Here is a 21,428-nt window from a genome sequence, read left to right as displayed (position 1 = left end):
GGGAAAAGAGATGGGACAGCATTTCTGGAACATTGACACATTACTCACTTGGGATTTCAGGTCCCTGGATCCCCCAGACAGCATGGCCACTGTTATTTCCAGATTTTGTGAATTTTGGAGAGGTCAGAACATGTGCTCCCTTTACAGATAATGTTAATCCAAAAAAGGTTAAAAGGCCACTCAAGGAAAATGCTACTTAGAGACTCCAGAAAACAGCTACCTGTCTTGAGTTCAAGAGACCATGGTCCTGCTTCTATCCTAGGGCTAGATGTACACTGCCCTATATCCTGGGATCTGGTTCTAGATTTTTTTCCTCATGTCCAGAGCAACTTTAAAAACTCTAAGTTGCTTTTGATGTGAGAGAATTGGCCGTCTGCAAGGACGTTGCCCAGGGGACGCCTGGATGTTTTGGTGTTTTACCATCCTTGTGGGAGGCTTGGCTTCTCTCACGTCCCTGCATGGGGAGCTGGAGCTGACAGAGGGAGCTCACCCACTCTCCCCAAATTTGAACCACCAACCTATTGTTCAGCAGTCCTGCCGGAACAAGGGCATTGCATCACTGGGGGCTCCTGATCCTAGATTATCTGCTTTGAACTGGATTATATGAGTCTACACTGCCAGATAATCTTGGATAAGCAGATAATCTGGGCTCAGACGCTGGTATATAGGGCAGGTCAGATCAGCCTAGCTCTCTGAAAATGTACTATGGCGGCAATTATATCAAAAATCAAAGAACAGTCACAGCATGTTCTCTTCCTCATTGATTTTTAAAAAATGATGTCCAGTATTAATGCATTTTTCACAAATCATGGAAGCAAAGATCAAAGGTGTTCATTCACGCTTAGGGTTGAGAAACTAGAATTATTGCTTGTTTCTTGATTGCATGACAACCAATTCCTGTTGAAATTTCCAGTTCTGCACAACTATTAAACTTATAGGAGATGTCTCCAGCATCCTACTCTGACTGATCTAAGAAAGAAGTATTGTCCTCACATCAGGTGGCTGAGCAGTAAAGTTGTAAGTTGTTGTTGATCTGAATTACTTTATTAAGATCTCTCTTTGGTATACATTGCAGAAAGTAGGCATTTTATTTGTTCTGTACCTTCTAGCCATTTTAACTTATGGCAGCCTGAAGAAGAAATTTTCATGGAGTTTTCTTGGCAAGCTTTGTTCAGAGGGGGTTTGCTTTCCTCTGAGGTTGAGAGAATATGACTTGCCCAACCTCCTATCCCCCCATGAAATAAAGACACAGATCTTTTGTCTGAATTCTTTTAACTTTTTATTTCAAATGTAGTTCCCTCAACTCTTTAAAAAATCTTTTCTTAGTACAAAAGAAAAGACAATGAAAGCAGGACGAGAAAGAAAGGAAGATCTGGTCAATAAATACTTGGAAGACATTCAAAATAAAATAACATAAAATATTAATATTAATAATAATAATAACCACAATGAGGACAACAATAATTAAGAAAATGACCCAGACTTGAAATAGATAAATTAAAAAAATAACTTACAAGTAAGAAACCTAATGGCTTTTTTTAAATATTCAGAAGCAAGTAATGTTGATGATAACTGTCTGAAATGGGTGGCTGGCTGGCTGCTAACAACAGACATTGAAACAGGCAGGGAAGGGGTGTGTTTTCAGATAATGCTGCTCTACAATTCCCATCATACTTGATCACTGGCTATGCTGGCTGATCAGATGGGAATTAGAGTTGACCTAGGAGAGGACAGGTTGCCTGTCCCTTGCATTAAATGGAATTCTCTCTGGGTTGAACTTCTCTTTGCAAAAAATAAACAACAATGTAGATTTCTCAATCCACACATAGATATCTAAAGCAGAAGGTAATTTACGTCATGTTTTGAATTTTTTCATTGTAAAGAGTTATCCGGCCTAAAGTCAGCATTATGGGCTACACATGCTAACATTACAAGTGAAAATTACTTGTCATTCCAAAATCATTTTGAACCGGGCTGGTCCTTTTTTGCATCTTTATTTCAAAAATAATCTAGTCTTGTCTTATTTACTAAAAAATAAAGATGATCCACCAGGGGGCACTGCTGGTAAAGGAAAGCATGCCTTGCATTATATTTTGAAATTTTTTTGTTGTGGAGCATGAAAATAATTTTGTAGTCTAACCTAGACTAAATTCTATTTCTACTATCACTGTAACAAAAGGTGCCCCCGCCCTTCTAAAAGGTCCCTTTAAAAGGTTTTTTTCCGGCATTTTAAAACTCTCAAGTTTAATTAGCTGGCTGATCAATGGGCATGAAATACACATGTGAAAAATACAATATTGAAGGAGGCGCATTGCTTCCAGACAAGGATTTTCCATCTGATGCCTTCCAGAGGTTAGACTATAATCCCAAGCACCTGCCTGAGCAATAGTGGGATTGTAGCCTGACACATTTGGAAGGCATCAGGTTATGCATGGAAGTCTCAATTTAGCACCATCTTAGAAGTGATGCATCCAGAAATTTTCATTTTCATGCTCTGAATTAAATAGGTTTAGCATGAAACTTTGTTCTCTCTTTTGGGGATGATAAAGTTGTCCAACATCTCAGCCGTACTGTGGAAGTGAAACAACTTGGAAACATAACTTATTACTTAGCAAATTGAAAGAGAAGAAGATGGAAGTTCTCTCCTAAATAGAGACAAAAGATACTGGACTTATTGAAACATCTTAGACTCTCAGATGCAAACCCACAAGTTTTGTTTATAAGAAGGGCGGAGTATACTTTTTTCAAGATGGCAACATGGTTTTGTGTGCATTGTGTGCCTTCAAGTCATTCCAACTTATGGTGATCCTAAGACAAACCTATCACAGGGATTTCTTGGCAAGATTTGTTCAGAGCGAGTCTGTCTTTGTCTTCCTCTGAGGCTGGGAGACTGTGACATTTCAGTTGAACAAAGGTATGTGCACACATAGGCTCCAACACAGCATGGGGCATGCCATTGAGCACATTCTAAAGCCAGTGAATTCTGTGTTGAGTTATAGCTGCTGCTTTCGCTTGCACTTTTTTTCCTGAAGGCTGGTCAGGAGAATTTGGCAGAGGCTATTTATGAATGTAGGGAGCAGGTTAGTGAATGCATGGTCACATCTTTTTGAGATTTAAATATTCTCACTTCAAGGAGTTCTTCCCTTTTAGTCCAAAGGCCACAAGATTCCTAGTTCTACTGAAGGATTCTGGGAAATGTTTCTGAGCACAATTCATCTAGATGGGAGAAACATTTCAGTCTACTGTAGTCACGTCTCTTCATCATAACAAACTGAGTGGATTTGTAGTTTATACTCGTGGCAGGGAAAGATCAGAAAAGGTGGACAAGATGTCTCTCATCTTTTCAAAGCAGTAATCCTACAAACTATATCCCAAAAAGGATTCATCTATACATATCACAGACCAATACGTATCATTCAGATGTTAGTGCTTCAATGGCAGAGAGGGGGGAAAACTTTGGAAGAAAGACAAATAGCAAGTCCTCAATTCTCTCCTAAAGCACATATTGGGAATGAAGAGATGCAATGGTCGTTTCAAGATCAAAGAAGTTCCTTCTTTTTCCACCATGGTCTCCCCTTATGAGAAAGTGTGAGCTGGCCAAAAGTCTTAGGTCCTCCCACCCAGCAGCACCCCTTACAGAAAGAATCCAGTGGTGTTCCATCTTATAGACTTCCTTGCACCCTCCTTTGTGGCTTTTGCTAAAGCAGCATCCAAGAGTTCCAGGTCCAAAAGGAGGCTTTCCAAAATATCCATGGTGGTGGTGTTTTCCTGTGGCTCACAGCTTGTTCCGGATCAGAACCAGCACACGTGCTGCCCAGTCTAGATAAAGGTGAAATGAGTGGACGATGGCATGGCCTGCCTGAACCACAGACCAGTGGGTGCCATGAGCTGGGAGGGTTGGCAGAGGGTCATTGGGCCGGGCGAGGCTGAGTTTTGCCATCTGGGGAGAAAAGAACATGTTTGAGTTTATGTTCTGGAGTAGAGGTAGGTCACATGCACCACTGTTTTATGCACACTATATCCCTTCTACTGCAGAAATGGCTGACTCCACTACTTTCACTAACTCCATTAAACAAAATTATGATAGCTTAATCCTTTCACTTTCCTTCCTATCACTCCAGAAAGGAATGAAGAGGCTCTGCCTGGGGTCTTTCTGATGTCTATGATGCAGAGCAGTGATTCCTAAATTCTGGTGTGTGGGATCTAAACTTCAAGTGTCCCTGAGCATTGGCTACACTGACTGGTCCTTGCATGTTGGTCCAAAGTAGCTGGAGGCCTAAAGTGTGTGAACCACTGTGACATGTTACAACAAGTAGCAAGACATCAGCTCCCAGTTGTGGAGCTCTGAAGGACTGCATTGAGGACCCCCTAACCATTTCTCAGAAAATTACTCAGCCTAAATATCGTAAAGGCACCAATCATGTCTGTTCTTATAAGATAAGTAGGATCAGTACTTGTTAGTACTTGTATGGGAGACTGCCAACAATACCAAGTGCTGTGGGGTGCATTTCAGAGGAAGGAACAATCAAAACCACCTCTGTGTATTTCTTGCCTAAGCAAACCCTACAAAAGGCATGAATTTGCCATAGGCTGACAGGCAGCTTGAAGGCACACACTCATATTCTGAGAGAAAAATCGCTTCTGCCATTTTCTGTTTCTGATTATGCAAGAGCCGCTGCCTGGCAATCCTCCTGTCCAGCAAACCCTTACCAGGTGCTCCAGTCTTTTCAGCAGGCGGTCAAGCCGGTTGTGCACAGTGCCGATGTCATGCTCCATGGGCCGCAACAATGTTGCTGCTTTCCGTAGCCACTCAAAGTGACGTTGGTAGCACTGCAAGTCTGAGCTGAGCCGGGCGAGACCCCCAGAGACCTAAATAATGGATTGGAATGGAAGGGGTGAGTAATGCCAAGGTCAAATCAAAGTGGTAAAACTCAGATAGAAAACGGAAAAAGTAATGCTTCCTGTGAAGAAAAATAAGTGTCTTCTCATGGCACTGTCCGTTAACTGCCTCAAGTAGCCATGTTCTTCTGTCTAACTGGAAGCCATTTTGGGATAACTGGAGTTCCTGGGAAGCGGTAACTTATTTAGTTAAAGTAAAGTCACTGAAGGCAATTCAGTGGGAGTCAATCTAGGCTGCTCTTGGTTTGACTGTTCCAGATAAATGAAACCAGATACAGGTGCCATTGATACAGGAGTTGTACTGACTGGAACATAATAGTTGCTAAAGCAACCATTAAAGAATGAAGAAGGTAAATAATTATGTATTTGATTTCTATCCTGCTTTGCTCCCAAAACTGCTACTGCATGTAGCACACATGCTTTTGTTATTTTAAGACAAAGCTAACAATATTAAATCAAAATTAATCAAATTGTAGTGAACAATTAAATTCAATAGCCATAAAGGGCCTAAATACCTGGAAGACACCAGATCCTATCTATGCTGGAAGCTAAGCATGATCATTACTGGTTAATACTGGAAGAAATACCACCAATAAATGTCAGGTGAGGTAGGCTATATTTGGGAGGAACGAATTGGCAAAATCACATTTGGTTATTTCTTGTGTAACCCTATAAAATTCATGGGGTTGCCAAATGTTGGCATGTAATTTGAAGGTATATACACATACACAATAAATTGTGATGCAAGGAGTACATCCAGAGCACACCAGACAGTGGAGACAAAGAAAAGCCCCTCTTACCTGAATATTGGCAAGTTCCACTGCATTCATGGACAAAACAGGTAGTGTTTCCAACTTGTGCTCACCCTCTGCTGGGTAACGGGTTTTCTGTGAAAGATGAAAAGATTGAGAGAATCAGGTCATGATGACAATAAGAAATATCTCTGAACACCTAACTTCAGCCAGAAAACAATAAAACGGAAACAGATAAACAGGCACCAATTCATATTAACAATAAAGAGCAAGGTAAAACACTTATTTTTATAGTGATGACCATGCTGAAGATTTCGAAAAAGTGTAATCCAAAACAATAATGTTGCCAAGCTCTGGTTTACTGTTTAGGCCACAAAATAAAAACCTAGCCATTGCTAACTTCATTAACAACAAGCTGCCAAGATAATCCATCCTTAGAAAGCCATTGCTCAGTAGTAGTGGTAGGCACCAGATTCGTATGTAAAAAGACACACTTTTAATCTCCTCTATTTTCTGGTGACTGGAACTTTGATAACACATCCTTGGAGAACAGGTCTCAGTCAGAGTAGACAAAATGAGTGTCTCAACTGAAAGTTTAGTACAATATGTTGTACTAAACATTGGAGAACACATCTACTCAGTTAAATGGATCAAAAGCCTGTTAGTGAGGAAACCAGTAACATTTCTAAACTTGGAAAGGGACTATAGACACTGGGGGAGGGAGAGCCTGGGATTTAAAGTCCAAAAAGTAACTGTTTGAGTTCTGTAGTCCAGAAAAGGAACTATTTTATATTTCTGTCAAAAAGGCTATTGAGACTTACAAAGTGGTTAAAGAGGCTCTTGGTATCACTCAGCAGGTTTCTTGCCAGGTTGACAATAGAATCAAATTCAATACGGGGGTCGAAAGGCTTTGGTCGTGGTGCAGCCCAGGGTCCTTCACACAGACTTAGCAGCACCACTAAGACTTGGCACAAACAGTCTGCAAAGAGAAAGAAATATCATAGTTAGAAGAGTGAAGGTTACAGAATTGATTTGCCTCGCTACGCTGGCTGGAGAATCTCTAAATTGCAATTCAAATATGAATTTTCCAAACTCTGGTTCATGCAGAGGTGTATAGCTGGAAACATTTGAAGGGAATCGCTGAAGGAATTGAGAGTGTATGGTACCAGCACCTCTCCCATGTCATAGAATCAAAGAGTTGGAAGAGACATGGTCCATCCAGTCCAATCCCCTGCCAAGAAGCATTATAGCTGTCTCCGCTATTTTTCACAGTAAGTTTTGATACACAAACATCTGAATTGTGGGCTTGAGTCTCTTCCTGCCATGCTTTTCCAACATTGGTCAATGCTGTCTTTCCTATCATATTCAAGATGGACACATATTGTTTTCCTACAATTCCATTTTACAGGTGGCTGTCAGTGATGATTATCAGAAGTCCACACACAGAGATGAACAAGTCACAGTCTCCCAGCCCCTGAAGAAAGGAGCCGCTGTGGCACAATGGGTTAAACCTGTGTGTCGGCTGGACTGCTGACCTGAAGGTTGCCAGTTTGAATCTGAAGACAGGGGGAACTTCCATCTATCAGCTCTAGCTTGTGGGGACATGAGTGAAGTCTCCCGGCAGGATGGTAACACATTCAGACATCCCCTGGAGAACGTCTCTGTAGACAGCCAATTCTCCCACACCAGAAGCATCTTGCAGTATGTTCTCAAGTCACATCTGACACGATATTCTATTCTAGCCTCTGAAAAAAGCAATAGCAGACCCCTTCCGAACAATTTTTGCCGAGGTTTTCTTTAGAGCTTCCATAAGTCAGAAAAAACGTATAGGCTCACAGTAACAAATACACATATATGCAAATACATACACACATATAATCTGTATATGTATGTATATAGATGGAACTGAAGAATTTATCTTTAACCGCACTGCAAGAAGCCATTGATTGCATCAAGCAGGCTGTCTCAGCCTGTCTCTTGGAACAGGGCCACCCATCTTCTGATCCCATCTCTTGCTGTTTGCTTGGATGATTTTTGTGTGAGGAGAAAAAGCAAGCTTAATAAATTAAATATACCGATTTAGTTTTTAAGCTTACAGGATAGATATTAGCCATGTGTCCATAATTGAACAGCACCTTTTGGAACCACAAAATGGTGTGTGGAGAAAGCATCCTGGGTTTGGCTAGTAGGAAGAAGGAATGGAGAGCAGAATCTGCAATGGCCCAAAGGTGCCCCTGTAAGTCATCTGGCAGGAGTTCAGAGCATACGGCTAGTTGGCAGGCAAAGTGGGGAAGGAGGGGTTGGTTGGGTTAGGGAATTCCTGCCCTGCGACAGAGTCATCCCGGCGCCTTTGCCGTGAGGTAAGGAAAAAAGAAGCCGTTGGTATTCGGAAACAGTGATGCTGATGTAGGAGGGAGGGGTAAAGGAGGGGGTGAGTCAAGGTGTTTTCATGGAAAAGCCATCCTGTGTTGTCTTAGAGAGTGAACTGCATATTTTCCCCTTGCTAGCGAGCCGGGGAATCAGTCTGGATTTCAAAGAAGATTGGGTTTATTTCTCCTTCTTTCTCAATCTACTGCTAGAACTAAGACTGTTCCCTGATTCATAGGGACAAGCATACAAGCTGATTCCTTAGGTGCGTGAATGTAAAACCACAGGTTCTTGGCTAGATTCGTGCTGGAGCTGACTCTGAGCAAAAGAACTGCCAATTTTCTTTTAACTGACCCAAGCAACTGTTCCTTAAGCAGTAGCTATGTCTTTTACAGTTATCAAGGGACAACTCTTCTCTTCATGCTGAGAAAAGCTTTGCCTTTTGATGCCTGTGTGGCAGGTAAAGGTTATAAAGGATGGAAGCAAACTATATTGGTACTTTTCAGTGAGCAAATCTCATATGCTACCATTGTTCAGAACAACCTAGAATATTGTTTCATGTGTTTTCACCCAAAGATGAAACTTACATTTTCGCTTATGATCCCCTGTACTGAAATTCACAGTGCCAACTTAAGCACACGTCTTATTTCCAAATGCCACAATGACATTCACAAGTGGAATCGCATAGGACTTGAACTTGTCTGAAAACTCTGCATATCCTCTAATATTTTATGGATGAAAACCAAGACATATGTGCCCAAGTAATGTCAGAGTGTGGTCAAGATGGCACGGGTTATTAATAAAGAAGTACATAACAGACTTGGAGGCTGAAGGAGTTTGAAGAGCAAGCTTTGTCCCTTTCTCTCTTATCCTACATTCTTTGAAGTACAGTTATTTTAGAGTAAATTAGATGTAATGCATGTGAGGTTTACTCTTGAGTAAATATTCATCTAATCCCATATGATCTTGGAAGCTAAGCAGGGTAAGCCAAGCTCAGTTACTGGATAGGAGACCACCAAAATACCAGGTGTGATAGGCTATATTTCAGAAGGATCATGCAAAAGCACCTCTGAGTAACTTTGTCTAAGAAAACCCTATGAAATTAATGGAGTCACTATGACCTGAAGCCACACACAGAGATATGTACAGCTTGACATTCTTGCAGTGCACAAGTTCTGTTGACTTGTCATCTTAGCAGGATAGATGGAGCCGCTGGTGGTGCAGTGGGTTAAACCTTTGTACCAGCAGGACTGCTGACTTAAAGGCTGGATTGCTGACCTGAAGGTTGCTGGTTCAAATCCAACCCAGGGAGAGTGTGGATGAGCTCCCTCTATCAGCTCCAGCTCCATGCAGGGACATGAGAGAAGCCTCCTACAAGAATGATAAAAACATAAAATAACATCTGGGCGTCCCCTGGGCAACATCCTTGCAGATGGCCAATTCTCTCACACCAGGAGCAACTTGCAGTTTCTCAAGTCGCTCCTGACACGAAAAAAGCAGGACAGATTACTTAAATCCAGGTGATTTAAGTAAAGGCAACAATACTACCAAATTTTAACTGTTATCATTTTTGGCTAGAGAGGTCATGATTTTCATATCTTATCAACATTTAAAATCTCAGGATTTGGGCCTGCCATCACACTCCTCTGAAATGCTGCATATCTCGAATTTGTTGGTTGTCCCCATCCAAGTACTAACCAGAGCAGACCCTACTTAATTTCTGAGATAAGGCAGGAGGATCTGGCGACTATTTAAGCCCCTGAACTGCTCCTAATGGGATATAAAGGGTTTGAACCAGGGACTGTTCTGTCCTGCCTCTTTAAGAGGCAAGTCCAGAAGGCTTTGGTGCTGCTGGCAGGCCTTGTGGGAGATACAGAAGGGAATGCTTTCAGTTTTGGGAAGAAGCCAAAAAGAGCAGTTTGGGCTTACATCACTCCCTCAGGGGGCAAAATAATCCCAAGAATATTCAATTAAATTTTACATTTTTTTTAAAATTAGAACTTGGAAGTGTGACTCTGGGAGACCACTTCTCCCAGAATGTTCTCATGGCTGTACTGGCTGGAGGTGGTGTTGAGGGAGCAGGATTGTGGGAATTGCAATCCTCTAAAAGTCACTTTCCCAAGGTTTGCTTTAAAGTCAGAGGTTTCTGTCTTCTCAGAAATTTTAAAAATGCAATATAACAGGTATTGGGTACTATCTCTGGTGTGCATACTCACACAATGTGCTATAAAAAGTTACTTTTGGGGCTACCACTCCTAGGGCTGAATCTTATTGCTAAATTCCAAATAGAACTGACTCACTGAATCAATTGGTAAACCGCTTCATTGATTCAATGAGTATTTTCAATTTTATATTGTTAATGAAATTTAGACCTTAGAAATTTTTGACCATGCATGGTCGCTGGCCACAATGGTTGGGCTGTAATCCTGAAAAGTAACTTTTTCAAGCTCTGCAGATATGCTGATTCCCCATTCCCTTCCTCAACAAAATCGTGGATTTAAAAAAACCTTGAACAAATCCAACAAAATGCCTGTTTTCTAACATCAGTGTTTTCTTACATTGCCCTACTTGCCCCATGTGCTATAAATTAGCTTTCTACCTCCGTTATGACTTGGCTTGCAATTAAATTGGAGGGGGATTGGGCTCTTTGGCTCTACTGTAATCTGCCTTGGCTTTGCCATTGAGAAAGCAGAGATAAAATAACTTTAAAACAAATAGATACTCAAAAGAAAAGAAGAAATGTAAATTCCACCAAGGTCCATTTCTGTTTGTGTTTACTCTGTAAACCCATAAAATATGCAGGGTGAGAGGGACTGTATTAGTCCCACCCACTGTTGTTAGATCATAAAGTGCAGAGGCTGCAACTCTGTTAAGTGGCCTTTCTTAACCCAAGCCACCATTGAAACCACTGACCTCTGAACTGCTCCAGCTCCTCTCATGAGCAAAAGATCAGTAGAGGTGATGCACAGCTTTAAATCCACCTCATGGTATGTTCCTTGGCCCATCCCTGCATAAACATCTGCATGGCCTATCTATTAAGATTGACATAAAAATCAAATTATGCCCAAGCTGAGTCAGGCAGAAAGATGGATGGATAAACTAAGAGATAAAGTACAAGACCCTAACAACTGACAGCTGAATGATGGATGAAGTGAGAATGTTGCTTCAAATGGCAGAAAGTGCAGATATTTTGACTCAGATGTACAGGTGGCTTATAGTCATGGTCCATAAAAACAGTTGCAAAGATATCCCTGGTGCATGCGATCTTACTATTTTAGGTGGGCATGTAAAATATGTTGCCTTACAAATGTTATACTGTTGACTTTGAAGCAAAAAATAGAGAGGGAAGAAACAAGGACTGAATATCAAGAGTGGATCTTAATCCGGGCAGATGGAACAATGCTTACTCTAAGTATGCACCCCTAACCAGTAGGAGATATATAGGGTATCTGGAACATTGCAAATGAGGATGCTGAGGGGGAAGTTAAGCAGATGCAGTTAGCTCTGTCTCCTATTGCCCGTTGAGTTTGCCTTTGGTGATCCCAACCTCTGCTAGAAACAAGGACTGAATATCAAGAGTGGGCCTTAATTTGGGTAGATGAAACTATGCCAGTATGCACCCCTAACCAGTAGGGTATCTGGAACACTGCAAATGAGGATTCTGAGTAGTTAAGCAGATGCAGTTAGCTCTGTCTTCTATTGCCCCTTGAGTTTGCCTTTGGTGATCCCAACCTCTGCCTCACTAGTTCCAGTGTGCAGCAGCCACTTCTGATAGATATAGGGTGTATCTGACAGATTATTCTTCCATTTCTATTAGCCCCACATTTGAGGTTCTAAATGATATGCGGGACGTTATTTGGACATGCTTTGCCGTCCTTGCTATTTGGATTGTGAAGCCAGCTTTTCATGTGGATTCTTTGTTCATGATCCATCTGCCACGACAGGCACAGCCTAAATGTATGAGAAAGGATGTCTAGCATGACAGAGTCAAATCCTAAAGAAAGAATGCTCATAGACAGTAGTGTATGTTGTGGAAAGAGGTAACATGATGATAATGCAAGCAGACAGTTGAAGTATAGAGTGACAAATAGCACAGAGTGTGTATATGAAGCAAAACTAGGGAAATGCATGGTGGGAGGTACCCATCCTTACACATTGGCATATTATAGCACCTTGTAATATGACATTTTTGTTTCCAATTTTTAATCAAAAATGTCAGGAGAGGGCAAAGGAGTGCAGAAGCTAAAACAACAAATTTTGGTATTTGCACCATTCATTTGTTTTAAATTTCAGATTTAAGGGCGCTTTGGGACCCTACCAATATAACAGAAGGGAAAGAAGGAGAAAGAGGGGAAAGAAAGGAAGAGAAAAAGAAAGATGGGCAGGAAGAGAGATGGGCAGGAAGATATTTCAGATTTATATTAATGCGTGTTTATATGTGTGTGAGTGTGAGTAGGAATAGACAAATGGATCAATATCGATGGCTATGGTACAGGGATGAAACCAGCATTTTGCTGGAAATGTTGCCCTTGAATTCTTCCCAGCCAGAACAGAAACAAGGATTGAGCTGCGGGAGACAGAACAAGCCGGCGTCGCGTGGCTCACCGCAGAGTCTCCCAGGGGGGCGGTTGGTTTCACAGTTCTGGGATTTATGGGCCTGGCTTGGCAGGGTGAAGCCTCGTAAAGTGGCTCAAAGACGGAGGGAGAGAGGGGAGGCAAGAGATGTAGCAAGCCAGTGCAGCAGACAACCTACACAAACACATCCATGGCCACACAACCATAAGCACAACGCAGCTCACCTCCCGCAATGATGCCTGCACAGCTGCATATGCAAAGGGGCATAAGATACGAATAGACTAGAATACATACGACTTATACATTCAGATGTGTACAAGCATTACTCCAAAATACATACTTCTGTATGGCCATGGAGGCTTGGACACAAAGAGTACCAATTATCAAGCAGTATATTTATAGCTACACAGATAGCTGATGCTATTCTCGCTTGAACAAAGCTTGAAAAAACCTACTTTATTGACCTACAACATCATTACCACAATGTTGACTGGAATTAAAACTAAATAGTTGCAAAGAAATAAACCTAAATGCTTATGCATTAGTAGTAAAATGTAGGGCTTTCACTTTTAATTCTGTATTACTGTTCAGATTTAATGTCTATTTGTTATAGTCTGGATACTGTGGTGTTCTGGGTGCTGTTGCACTGCAATCCTATCATCCTTCCCCATTAGATATGTTCACCAGGACTGGTAGCAGTTGCTATCCAGCAATATTCAAAGAGCGATACATTCCCTGTTTCGGGGCTTGAATGACTCAGAATCCCCCAGCCATCATTTAGAATTGCTGTCCAAAATACACAGTGTCTGAAAGTTATCTTTACAATTCTAATTTCATATACAATTGAAATTGTAAAGATTCTTTTCAGGAACCCTGTATCATATTTTCTCTGCAGCTGCCCTCCTTTATTTCATATTGTCATATCAGTAAGTGCATGCAATCAGATGAAATAAACCCATACAACAAAGGGAATAGTATCCACATTTAATGAGGCTTGTGTTTAGCTACTTGCATGTGCAGAATTTTTCAGCTAAGGTACTTGTGTTTCCCACATGGAGAAAAACACACATGCAATTTAATATCCATCCCGCATGTGTTTATTAGACATGCAATCCAGCACTAAAATGGGCTAAACCAATTGCCACCACAACAGACTAGGCACAATATTATCCTCAAAAAAGCAGTGGCACACACCAAATTCATAGAAGAGGCAATGACCAAACATCCTGTTAAAATTCACTCTGTTAAACGGTGATCTTGCTTCACTACTTTAACAAATTAAATATCCATTTTATATCCCCAAACCTACTGCCTGAGGCAGCTACCTCATTCTGTCTCCTGGCAGGACCATTTAATTACTTAAAAAAAAAAAGACAGCATCTCACTTCTCATCGCTGTTTGGCTATAACTGTGTTCTTGGTTCACTTGCTTTGCACGATTTGATGTCTGACTATCTCCCCATAAAGAAAGGTTTGTATCCCACCATCATGTTTATCTTTCAAGTCAGAATACTACCAGATGTTTATAGAGGACGTTTCATGTTCACATCATTTCCTTGCCCATACCTCCTCCCTGGATTGTTGGGAGTCCAAATGAGATAAGGATTGTAAAACAACATCAAAATCATGTCAACTAAATTGTATATAAATGCTCAATAACCATTGCTGGATACAGACACCTGGTGCCAGAAAAAAGAGAAAAGCATATATTAAATAAGTTTTACTTCTTTTTAAACAGTGTTAAGGTTTTTGGTTTGTTTTAGAACTATCAGCGCATATAGCTTGATATCAGAGCATCCAAGCTTACGTACTGCACACATTTCTTAATTCATTGAATAGAGGTCTACTCTAGAGAAACACTCACACATTCTGACACCAAGATGAGAAAAGACTGAGAAAAACCTAGGAAGCTGGGGAGTTTCATTTAAAGATAAAATTGCTGTATTTTGCACACTTCCCTGAGATTAAATACTATTGAATAAGGATTAACTTCTGAAAAAAAATCATAGAATGTTGCTATATGTTCATGCAAGTCCAAATATCTAAAATTAATCATGGTGTAGGGGAGTGAGAATGGGGTTCAGAGCAGACTAGAAAAACCTGATTCCACCTGTTTTCCAAGAAATCTTAACTTTAAAACCATGCAGAGGTAGATCTTAGGTCTGCCACGACACATTTTTCTGACAGAGCACACTGGGTCAGAGAAGATAAGATATATTTCCCAAACATAACCTATAAAGAAGAATGGTGAAGAAATACTGAATATATGTTTGCAAATATCTTTGCAAAACACTGGCCCTTTTCTCCCTCATTGATTTGGGGAGCAACATTGTTGCACTTTGGCACTGAATGTTGCACTTTGGTACTGAATATGGCTCCAAATCTTTGTACAGTAGAATCTCACTTATCCAAATTCGCTCATCCAACGTTCTAGAATCCAACGCATTTTTGTAGTCAATGTTTTCAATACATCATGATATTTTGGTGCTAAATTCGTAAATACAGTAATTACTACATAGCATTACTGAGTATTGAACTACTTTTTCTGTCAAATTTGTTGTATAACATGTTTTGGTGCTTAATTGGTAAAATCATAACCTAATTTGGCATTTAATAGGCTTTTCCTTAATCTCTCCTTATTATCCAACATATTCGCTTATCCAACATTCTGCCGGTCCGTTTATCTTGGATAAGTGAGACTCTACTGTATATAGAACGGGAATGAAGTCCCATTGAATACTCAGAGTTGGCTTTGCCAGGTTCTTCCTCTGAAATCTAGCCTACAACACCTGTTGGCAGACTATTGGCAGTCTCCCAGCCAAGGACTAACCAGGACGTACCCAGCTTTGCTTCAGAGAACAGGGGGAACTAGTGTTCTTAGGGTATTTAGGCCCCTGTTGTCATTGTTACTGGGTGGCTTTTAGAAGGCAAGACATATCTATTTGTTGTCGCTCCTAAAAAAATGGCAGGTAACTGTCATTGCTGTCTAGTGAAAATACACGAAAGGTACCAGATCCATTTTATATTGGAAGGTAAGCAGGATCAGCCCTAGTAAGCACTTGGATGGGACAGTGGCAACAAATACGAGGTGATGTGGGCTATATTTCAGAGGAAGGAAGTGGCAAAAACACCTTTGAGTACATCTTGACTAAGAAAAGCCTACAATATTCATGGGGTTGCCATAAGACAACAGGTGATCTGAAGTTGCATACACACTCTGCCTTTGTTACCTGTTGCCTTTTAGGAGCAGCAACAAAAATCCACACCTTGGCTTCAATAAATTTGCAGTCCAAAATGCTACATAAAACTAGTATTTCATTCTGTCTTCTGTCATTCATAGAATATGGAAGTGATTGTATGGTTGGCTAGATTTCATAAGTCCCTGTGTCAGCTTTGTGAGGTTGATGGTACAGATATGGGTACTGCGATCCAATCTAGTTGACTCATGTCGGAAGCAAATTATGATATGTGTACAATTACAAGGATTCTCAGCTCTATCTGGCAGCAAAATACCAAAATTAGCATATCAAAATCAAGTTTCTCCTCTTCATGAGTTGCAGGAGCTGAAGGCTGAACATTACTAGGGTCAGTCCAAACATCCATGCAAATAGTTTCCTACCATCTACTAATGCTAGAGAATTATTGGTGTTTAACAGCAAAAAATCTATCAAAATATACGGGGTATCCCCATATATTTAGGGGTATCCCCAGCTTCAGAATCCTTAGCCAGTCTGGCCACTGACCATTCTGATTGTGAGAGTGTGAGGGTTTTTTCCAAACTCTGTTAAGAAATTATGCGTTGCATAATAAACATTTTGCCCAGAGCATTCACATTCTCATTTGCAAGTTATTGCTTGACAACACTGTTATTGAATAATATGTGGCATGTATACATCACTCAGCCTATTTCAAATTGATGGATGAGATGTTTTTACACTTTCATGCAGAGCCAAAAGCATTTTGTTTCCTTAGAGAGATTACCAGGTAGCATACAAGCACACATACAACCTTGGTTAAGATACATTTCCCCCAAAACCAGATAGATTATTTTAATACCTGAGCAAGAAAATCCCAGAATTACCTTTTCCTTTCCTTGGCTCTAACCCCCCGCCCCCCATACACACATCATAATCTTATATTGATGTGCTTCCTGATGAATTGGAGAATCAGAGTTGCAAGGGACCATAAGGGCCATCTAGTCCAAACAGATAGAGATACACTGCTCTCTTGAGAGATGGCTATCCAATTTTCGCTTCAAGATCTCAAAAGAAGAGCCACTGCCTTCTGGGAGAGTCTTTACTTGCGCAATTGTTTTGTTTCATTCATGGAACTTTCCAGGGGCCCAGAAGCCATTGTTTGTAGCCCTCCCACAATTTTCCTATTGTTTCTTTCACTTTGTTTCTTCCCACAGAAAACACAGCCCAACAAAATACATTTCTTGTTGTTTTGATTTTTAGATCTCTTCCTGGGGTAATTTGCGGCACTGATTCAGAAAACTGGATACACTGCATCAATTCTAGTTTCTTAGATATGGTTATGATTTTCTGTGGGCTAGCAGATGAAGACTGGTAGATGGCATATGTTCTATATCTCAAAAACTAGAAGTGATAGGGGAAAATTGTGTCATTTTTTTTGCATCAGCAGGTCAAATATGCCCAGAAACAGGTCTAACATTTGAGGCACCAAAATGTGTATTGCACAGTGAAATATTTTACAGAGCGTAAACCAAAATACATGTACAACACCATTTGGATAGCAGTACTATGAGCTGTCCATTTGGACACCTCCAATGTTAAGAGTCAATTTCTCATTTTTTGTGAATTTCAGATCACCTGCATTTGGTAGTTATTTCAGTCTTCTCAACAGTAGAGTTAAAAGGGGAAAATGATAATAACCTTTCAGTTGTAGTCCAAAAATGACTGTGATCTTAATTTTGTGTATAAAAAAAGAGACTTCTTAACTATGATGTTGCGCAGCAGGTAAAAATGCTGGTACAGGCAACCTGGATGTGACAGAAGTCAAGAAGTTCTGAGAGAAAGGAAAAGAGAGGAGAACTAGGAAATCTCCTGTTATGCCATAAATTGAGTCACTACAAGTCTGCCTTACCGCAACAACAATAACAACAACACTACTAAAAATCTGGGGCATTGCTACCAAAATCATTAATCAAAACCTATTTCCTCTAAAGGCCTTCTGCACTCTGAGCATTCTGGCAAAACCTCCTTCTGATGTAGCCGTCCAAACCATTTCCTCCTTATTTCAGATGGGAAACATCACTTCCTGTATTCCAGAAACCCTGAGCTATATGGCATTAGATGCTGGCATCCTCTTGTACCACAGAGTGTAGCCACAATTGCCTACATATTTGAGCCATGCAATGAAGTCAGTGGCGAAGTCAGAATTTCTGCACTGGTAGAAACTGGCAAAACCACCTCTGAGAACTCCTAGCCTAAGAAAACCCTATGAAGTGCATGGGGTTGCTATAAGTCAACACGCTATTTGAAAGCACATAGACATAAACAGCACTTAATATATTCTTAGGCAAGAAGTAGCCTGATGCAGCCCCTATCTGACCTCAGGAAGTTGCTCACTCTTGAAATATGGGTTAATTTCCATTTTATCCTTGCTTTAAGTGAGGTTATGTTATCTTAAGAAATGACTGTCCTAAGACTTAATCCCTAAAGTCAGGTTTGGACTCTGTTCTCACCAAGCCAAAAGACAAACATTGGTTTGAAAGGTAACTCAGTGCACAGTGAAGTGAGCTGCAGAATTAAAGTAGCATAGAGTTGTAATGGATCCTGAAAGGAATCTGAGAGCCAGCATGGTGTAGTGGTTTGATGTTGGACTAGGGATGCATCTACACATATAATTAGTGCAGTTTGACAATACTTTAACAGCCAATACAATCAAAGGAGTTATAGCTTTAAAAGGTCTTTAGGTCTACCAAAGAGTGCTGATACCTCACCAAACTACAACTCCCATGAGCCATGACAGTGACAGTGGTATCACACTGCATTAATTCTACTGTACAGATGCACTTGTGGACTCTGGGAAACCAGTTAAAATTCCAGTTGGAAATCACCTTGGGCAACTCACACTCTTTTGGCCTCAGAGCAAGGGCATGGCAAACATCTTCTGAACAACTCTGGCCAAGAAAAACCTTTGATAGGTTTGCCTTAGGTCACAATAAAATGGAAGTGGTGACAATAACAAAGGGTCATCAAATCCAACCACCAACAGAAACCCACAGCTCCATGGATCTACTGGTTCTCAATCTTTTGCCCTCTGGCTGTATGATACTTCAATTCCCAGCAATGCTAGTCGTCAACATGAGGTATTCTGGGGGCTGAAGTCCAAAACATCTAGAGAACCAAAGACTGAGAAAGCCTGGTGAGATTACAGATTTAGAACTAGAAATTAGGAAAATTGCCTTTAGACTACAACTCCCAGAATTCCCCAGCTTTAATCTAGGACATGCTGCCTTGGAGAGTCTGGAGGCTGCAGTAACAAAAAACTTTCCAAAGCGATCTTGGTGGTGGTGGTGGTGGTACAGGAAGGTAAGAGGCCCCTTTCACACGACGTAATTATAATCCCATGATTTCACTTTAACTGCCACTGTTCCATTTGACAGAATTTGCATTTTAGGAGAGAGTATTTTGAATTCTCAGTCAAAGCACTTTAGTGCCTCATCAAACTATAAATCCCAGGATTCCCCAGGATGTAGTCATAACAGTTAAAACAGATTCATGTTTCAGTTTTTTACCAGGAGAGTCTCTCCCCTTCCATCCTGAAAGTCTGCATTCCAATAATAATGCACAATATTAATTATTTAGCATTCATCCCACCACAACTGCATACTAAACTATTACTACAACAGTCATTTGTTGTCCTGTGTCTTCTTGGACTTGCATCTTAAATCCCTTTACTTAGATATAAGAAGTAGAGTTTTTTTAAAAATTCCAGATAAAATGTATAATTTGTGCTCTGACCATATATTATGTATACTTTCCTTGGATTATGGTATGACATAGTACAGAGCAAACATCCATGGAAAAGACTGCAAGACCACAGTCCTGAGCAGAGCTTGCAAGTATTTCTTTTTTGGACTACAACTCCCAGATTTCATGTCCCCAGAAAAACGGTTGGAGGATTTGAGGGGTTGTAATCCAAAAAAAAGAACCCTTCTCAGCTTTGCCCCAGCCTTCCATCTATAAAGGTAAAAGGAGGAGGAGGCAGGAAATGTACACAGATAACCGTAATTCTCCTCCCTTTCACAATGGACAGAAATCTTCAAAAGGAAAAATAAGTGGCAGCTAGAGATACATTAAGATATGCTTAATTCTCTCCCACTGAGATCTGGCTTCAGCTAGATTGACTATTAAGATGTTTAGACAGCAGCAAACTTCACCAAAGCATGCACACCAGGAAAAAAGTAGAACCAAATAGAGGAAAGGCAGCAAAGTTTTCTCTGAGAGAAAATACTTCGCTCAGAGGTATGAAAGTATTAAAATCTCTAAAGAACATTTAGAGATCTTATACTTAATACCAGCCACACTTAAAATCATCTCTTCCCCCACCCCCCCTACAGCTCAGTTCCAGTACCAGATACATTTCTACATCCTGTGACTGTGAAAATTCTATCCTTAAGCAAAGGATAAGGAAAACATCTGCGTATCTAAAACAAAATCTACTGCCCACAAAAGAAAGCAATAAACTAGGATTTATGAGGTCATAAATCAAATGAAGTGAACAAGACAGATATATTATCTGTCAATATGTACATTTTGAAATATATAGTGTTGTCAACGCAGGAGTTCTCAACCAATCACAGGGAAATTGAATTAAAGACTATCTATTGCCAAAACATGAGAGTGAGGCAGAGAGAGAGAAAAAGAGAAAGAGAACGACAGACTTACTTTTCATGTTTTTGGAGAAGATTTGAGGGTTTCTTTTCCCTGAGTTTAAATTCCCCCTTCTTGGAAAAAAAGGAAAAAAAAGTCCTTCTTGGTTTTAGGTTGGTGTTATTCTTCTAAGGGTTTTAATTGGGAATTTGTATATTGTGAGAAGAGTTTAAAAAGTTTTCTTTGGGCTGCAAATGCCTTCTCCACACCACACCTGTTCTATACTTTTGCAAAATAATAATAATAAAAAAATTCTGTCCTTTGAGGTAGATGAGTTAACAAGCACACACAACCTCCCAAAATGTGCAAGATGACAATAGCTTCTCTGGGTGGATAAATAAATAAATAATCAAATAGGTAAATAAATAAATATAAATAAATAGGAAGGTTAAATAAATAAATAAATAACAATAAAAAGGAACACCTTTTTTAAAAAAGTATGATCTCCCAAATTGTCTCCTGTCCTGTTTGCTAAAAAACAAAAACAAAAAAGCTTTTTAAAAAAATAATGGGAGAACACAAAATTAATTTTGTTAAAAAATGTCATTCAGAGCAGCTTTGAACTGTCCAGTATTTGTATATGTGCAAGTGTGTGTTTTACATCACTTACAAATTGGTCTTTATATACACCCGGGTCTTGTCTAGGCTCGTGTATTTTTTTTTTCAAACGGTGACACATCTTGACTCACACACTTTTCCATTCAAAAAAAAAAAAAACACATTTCAAAGAAAGAATGAAAGTATGGTCATAGAAAAACTTCTCTTGATGACACATATTATTTGTAATGCTGCAGTCCCTTTAAGAAAGATTTCTAAAGGGGTGGTGGGTGTACTTTGTGTGTGTGTGTGTGTGTGTGTGTGTGCATTTTTTCGGGGGGGGGGGCATTGAGAGTTGAGAGTTTGTGATGACCTCATGCTCCAGTTCACATTCCCTC

General features: G+C 40.2%; 1 protein-coding gene across 1 annotated transcript; it reads right to left on the bottom strand.

The window, feature by feature from the left end:
- Positions 1-1,271: 1,271 nt before the first annotated feature.
- il11 (interleukin 11) lies at positions 1,272-21,182 on the bottom strand. Its single transcript, XM_016996069.2, has 5 exons — positions 20,509-21,182; positions 6,473-6,630; positions 5,700-5,786; positions 4,711-4,869; positions 1,272-3,940 (listed from the first exon to the last, which is right to left on the bottom strand). The coding sequence occupies exons 1-5, from the start codon at positions 20,513-20,515 to the stop codon at positions 3,776-3,778; spliced, it is 576 nt and encodes a 191-aa protein (XP_016851558.1). The 5' UTR covers positions 20,516-21,182; the 3' UTR covers positions 1,272-3,775.
- Between the last annotated feature and the right edge of the window lie 246 nt (positions 21,183-21,428).

The sequence above is a fragment of the Anolis carolinensis genome, chromosome 6, assembly GCF_035594765.1.
Source record: "Anolis carolinensis isolate JA03-04 chromosome 6, rAnoCar3.1.pri, whole genome shotgun sequence".
Taxonomy (NCBI): Eukaryota; Metazoa; Chordata; class Lepidosauria; order Squamata; family Dactyloidae; genus Anolis; species Anolis carolinensis.
Note: the sequence above shows the minus strand (reverse complement) of the source record. Positions and strands in the feature narration are given on the sequence as shown.

Coding starts and splice junctions, on each gene's coding strand:
- il11 (XM_016996069.2), bottom strand. Junction 4,870..5,699: donor TGGAACTTGCCAATATTCAG/GTAAGAGGGGCT, acceptor TCCATTATTTAG/GTCTCTGGGGGTCTCGCCCG. Junction 3,941..4,710: donor TGAAAAGACTGGAGCACCTG/GTAAGGGTTTGC, acceptor TTTTCTCCCCAG/ATGGCAAAACTCAGCCTCGC.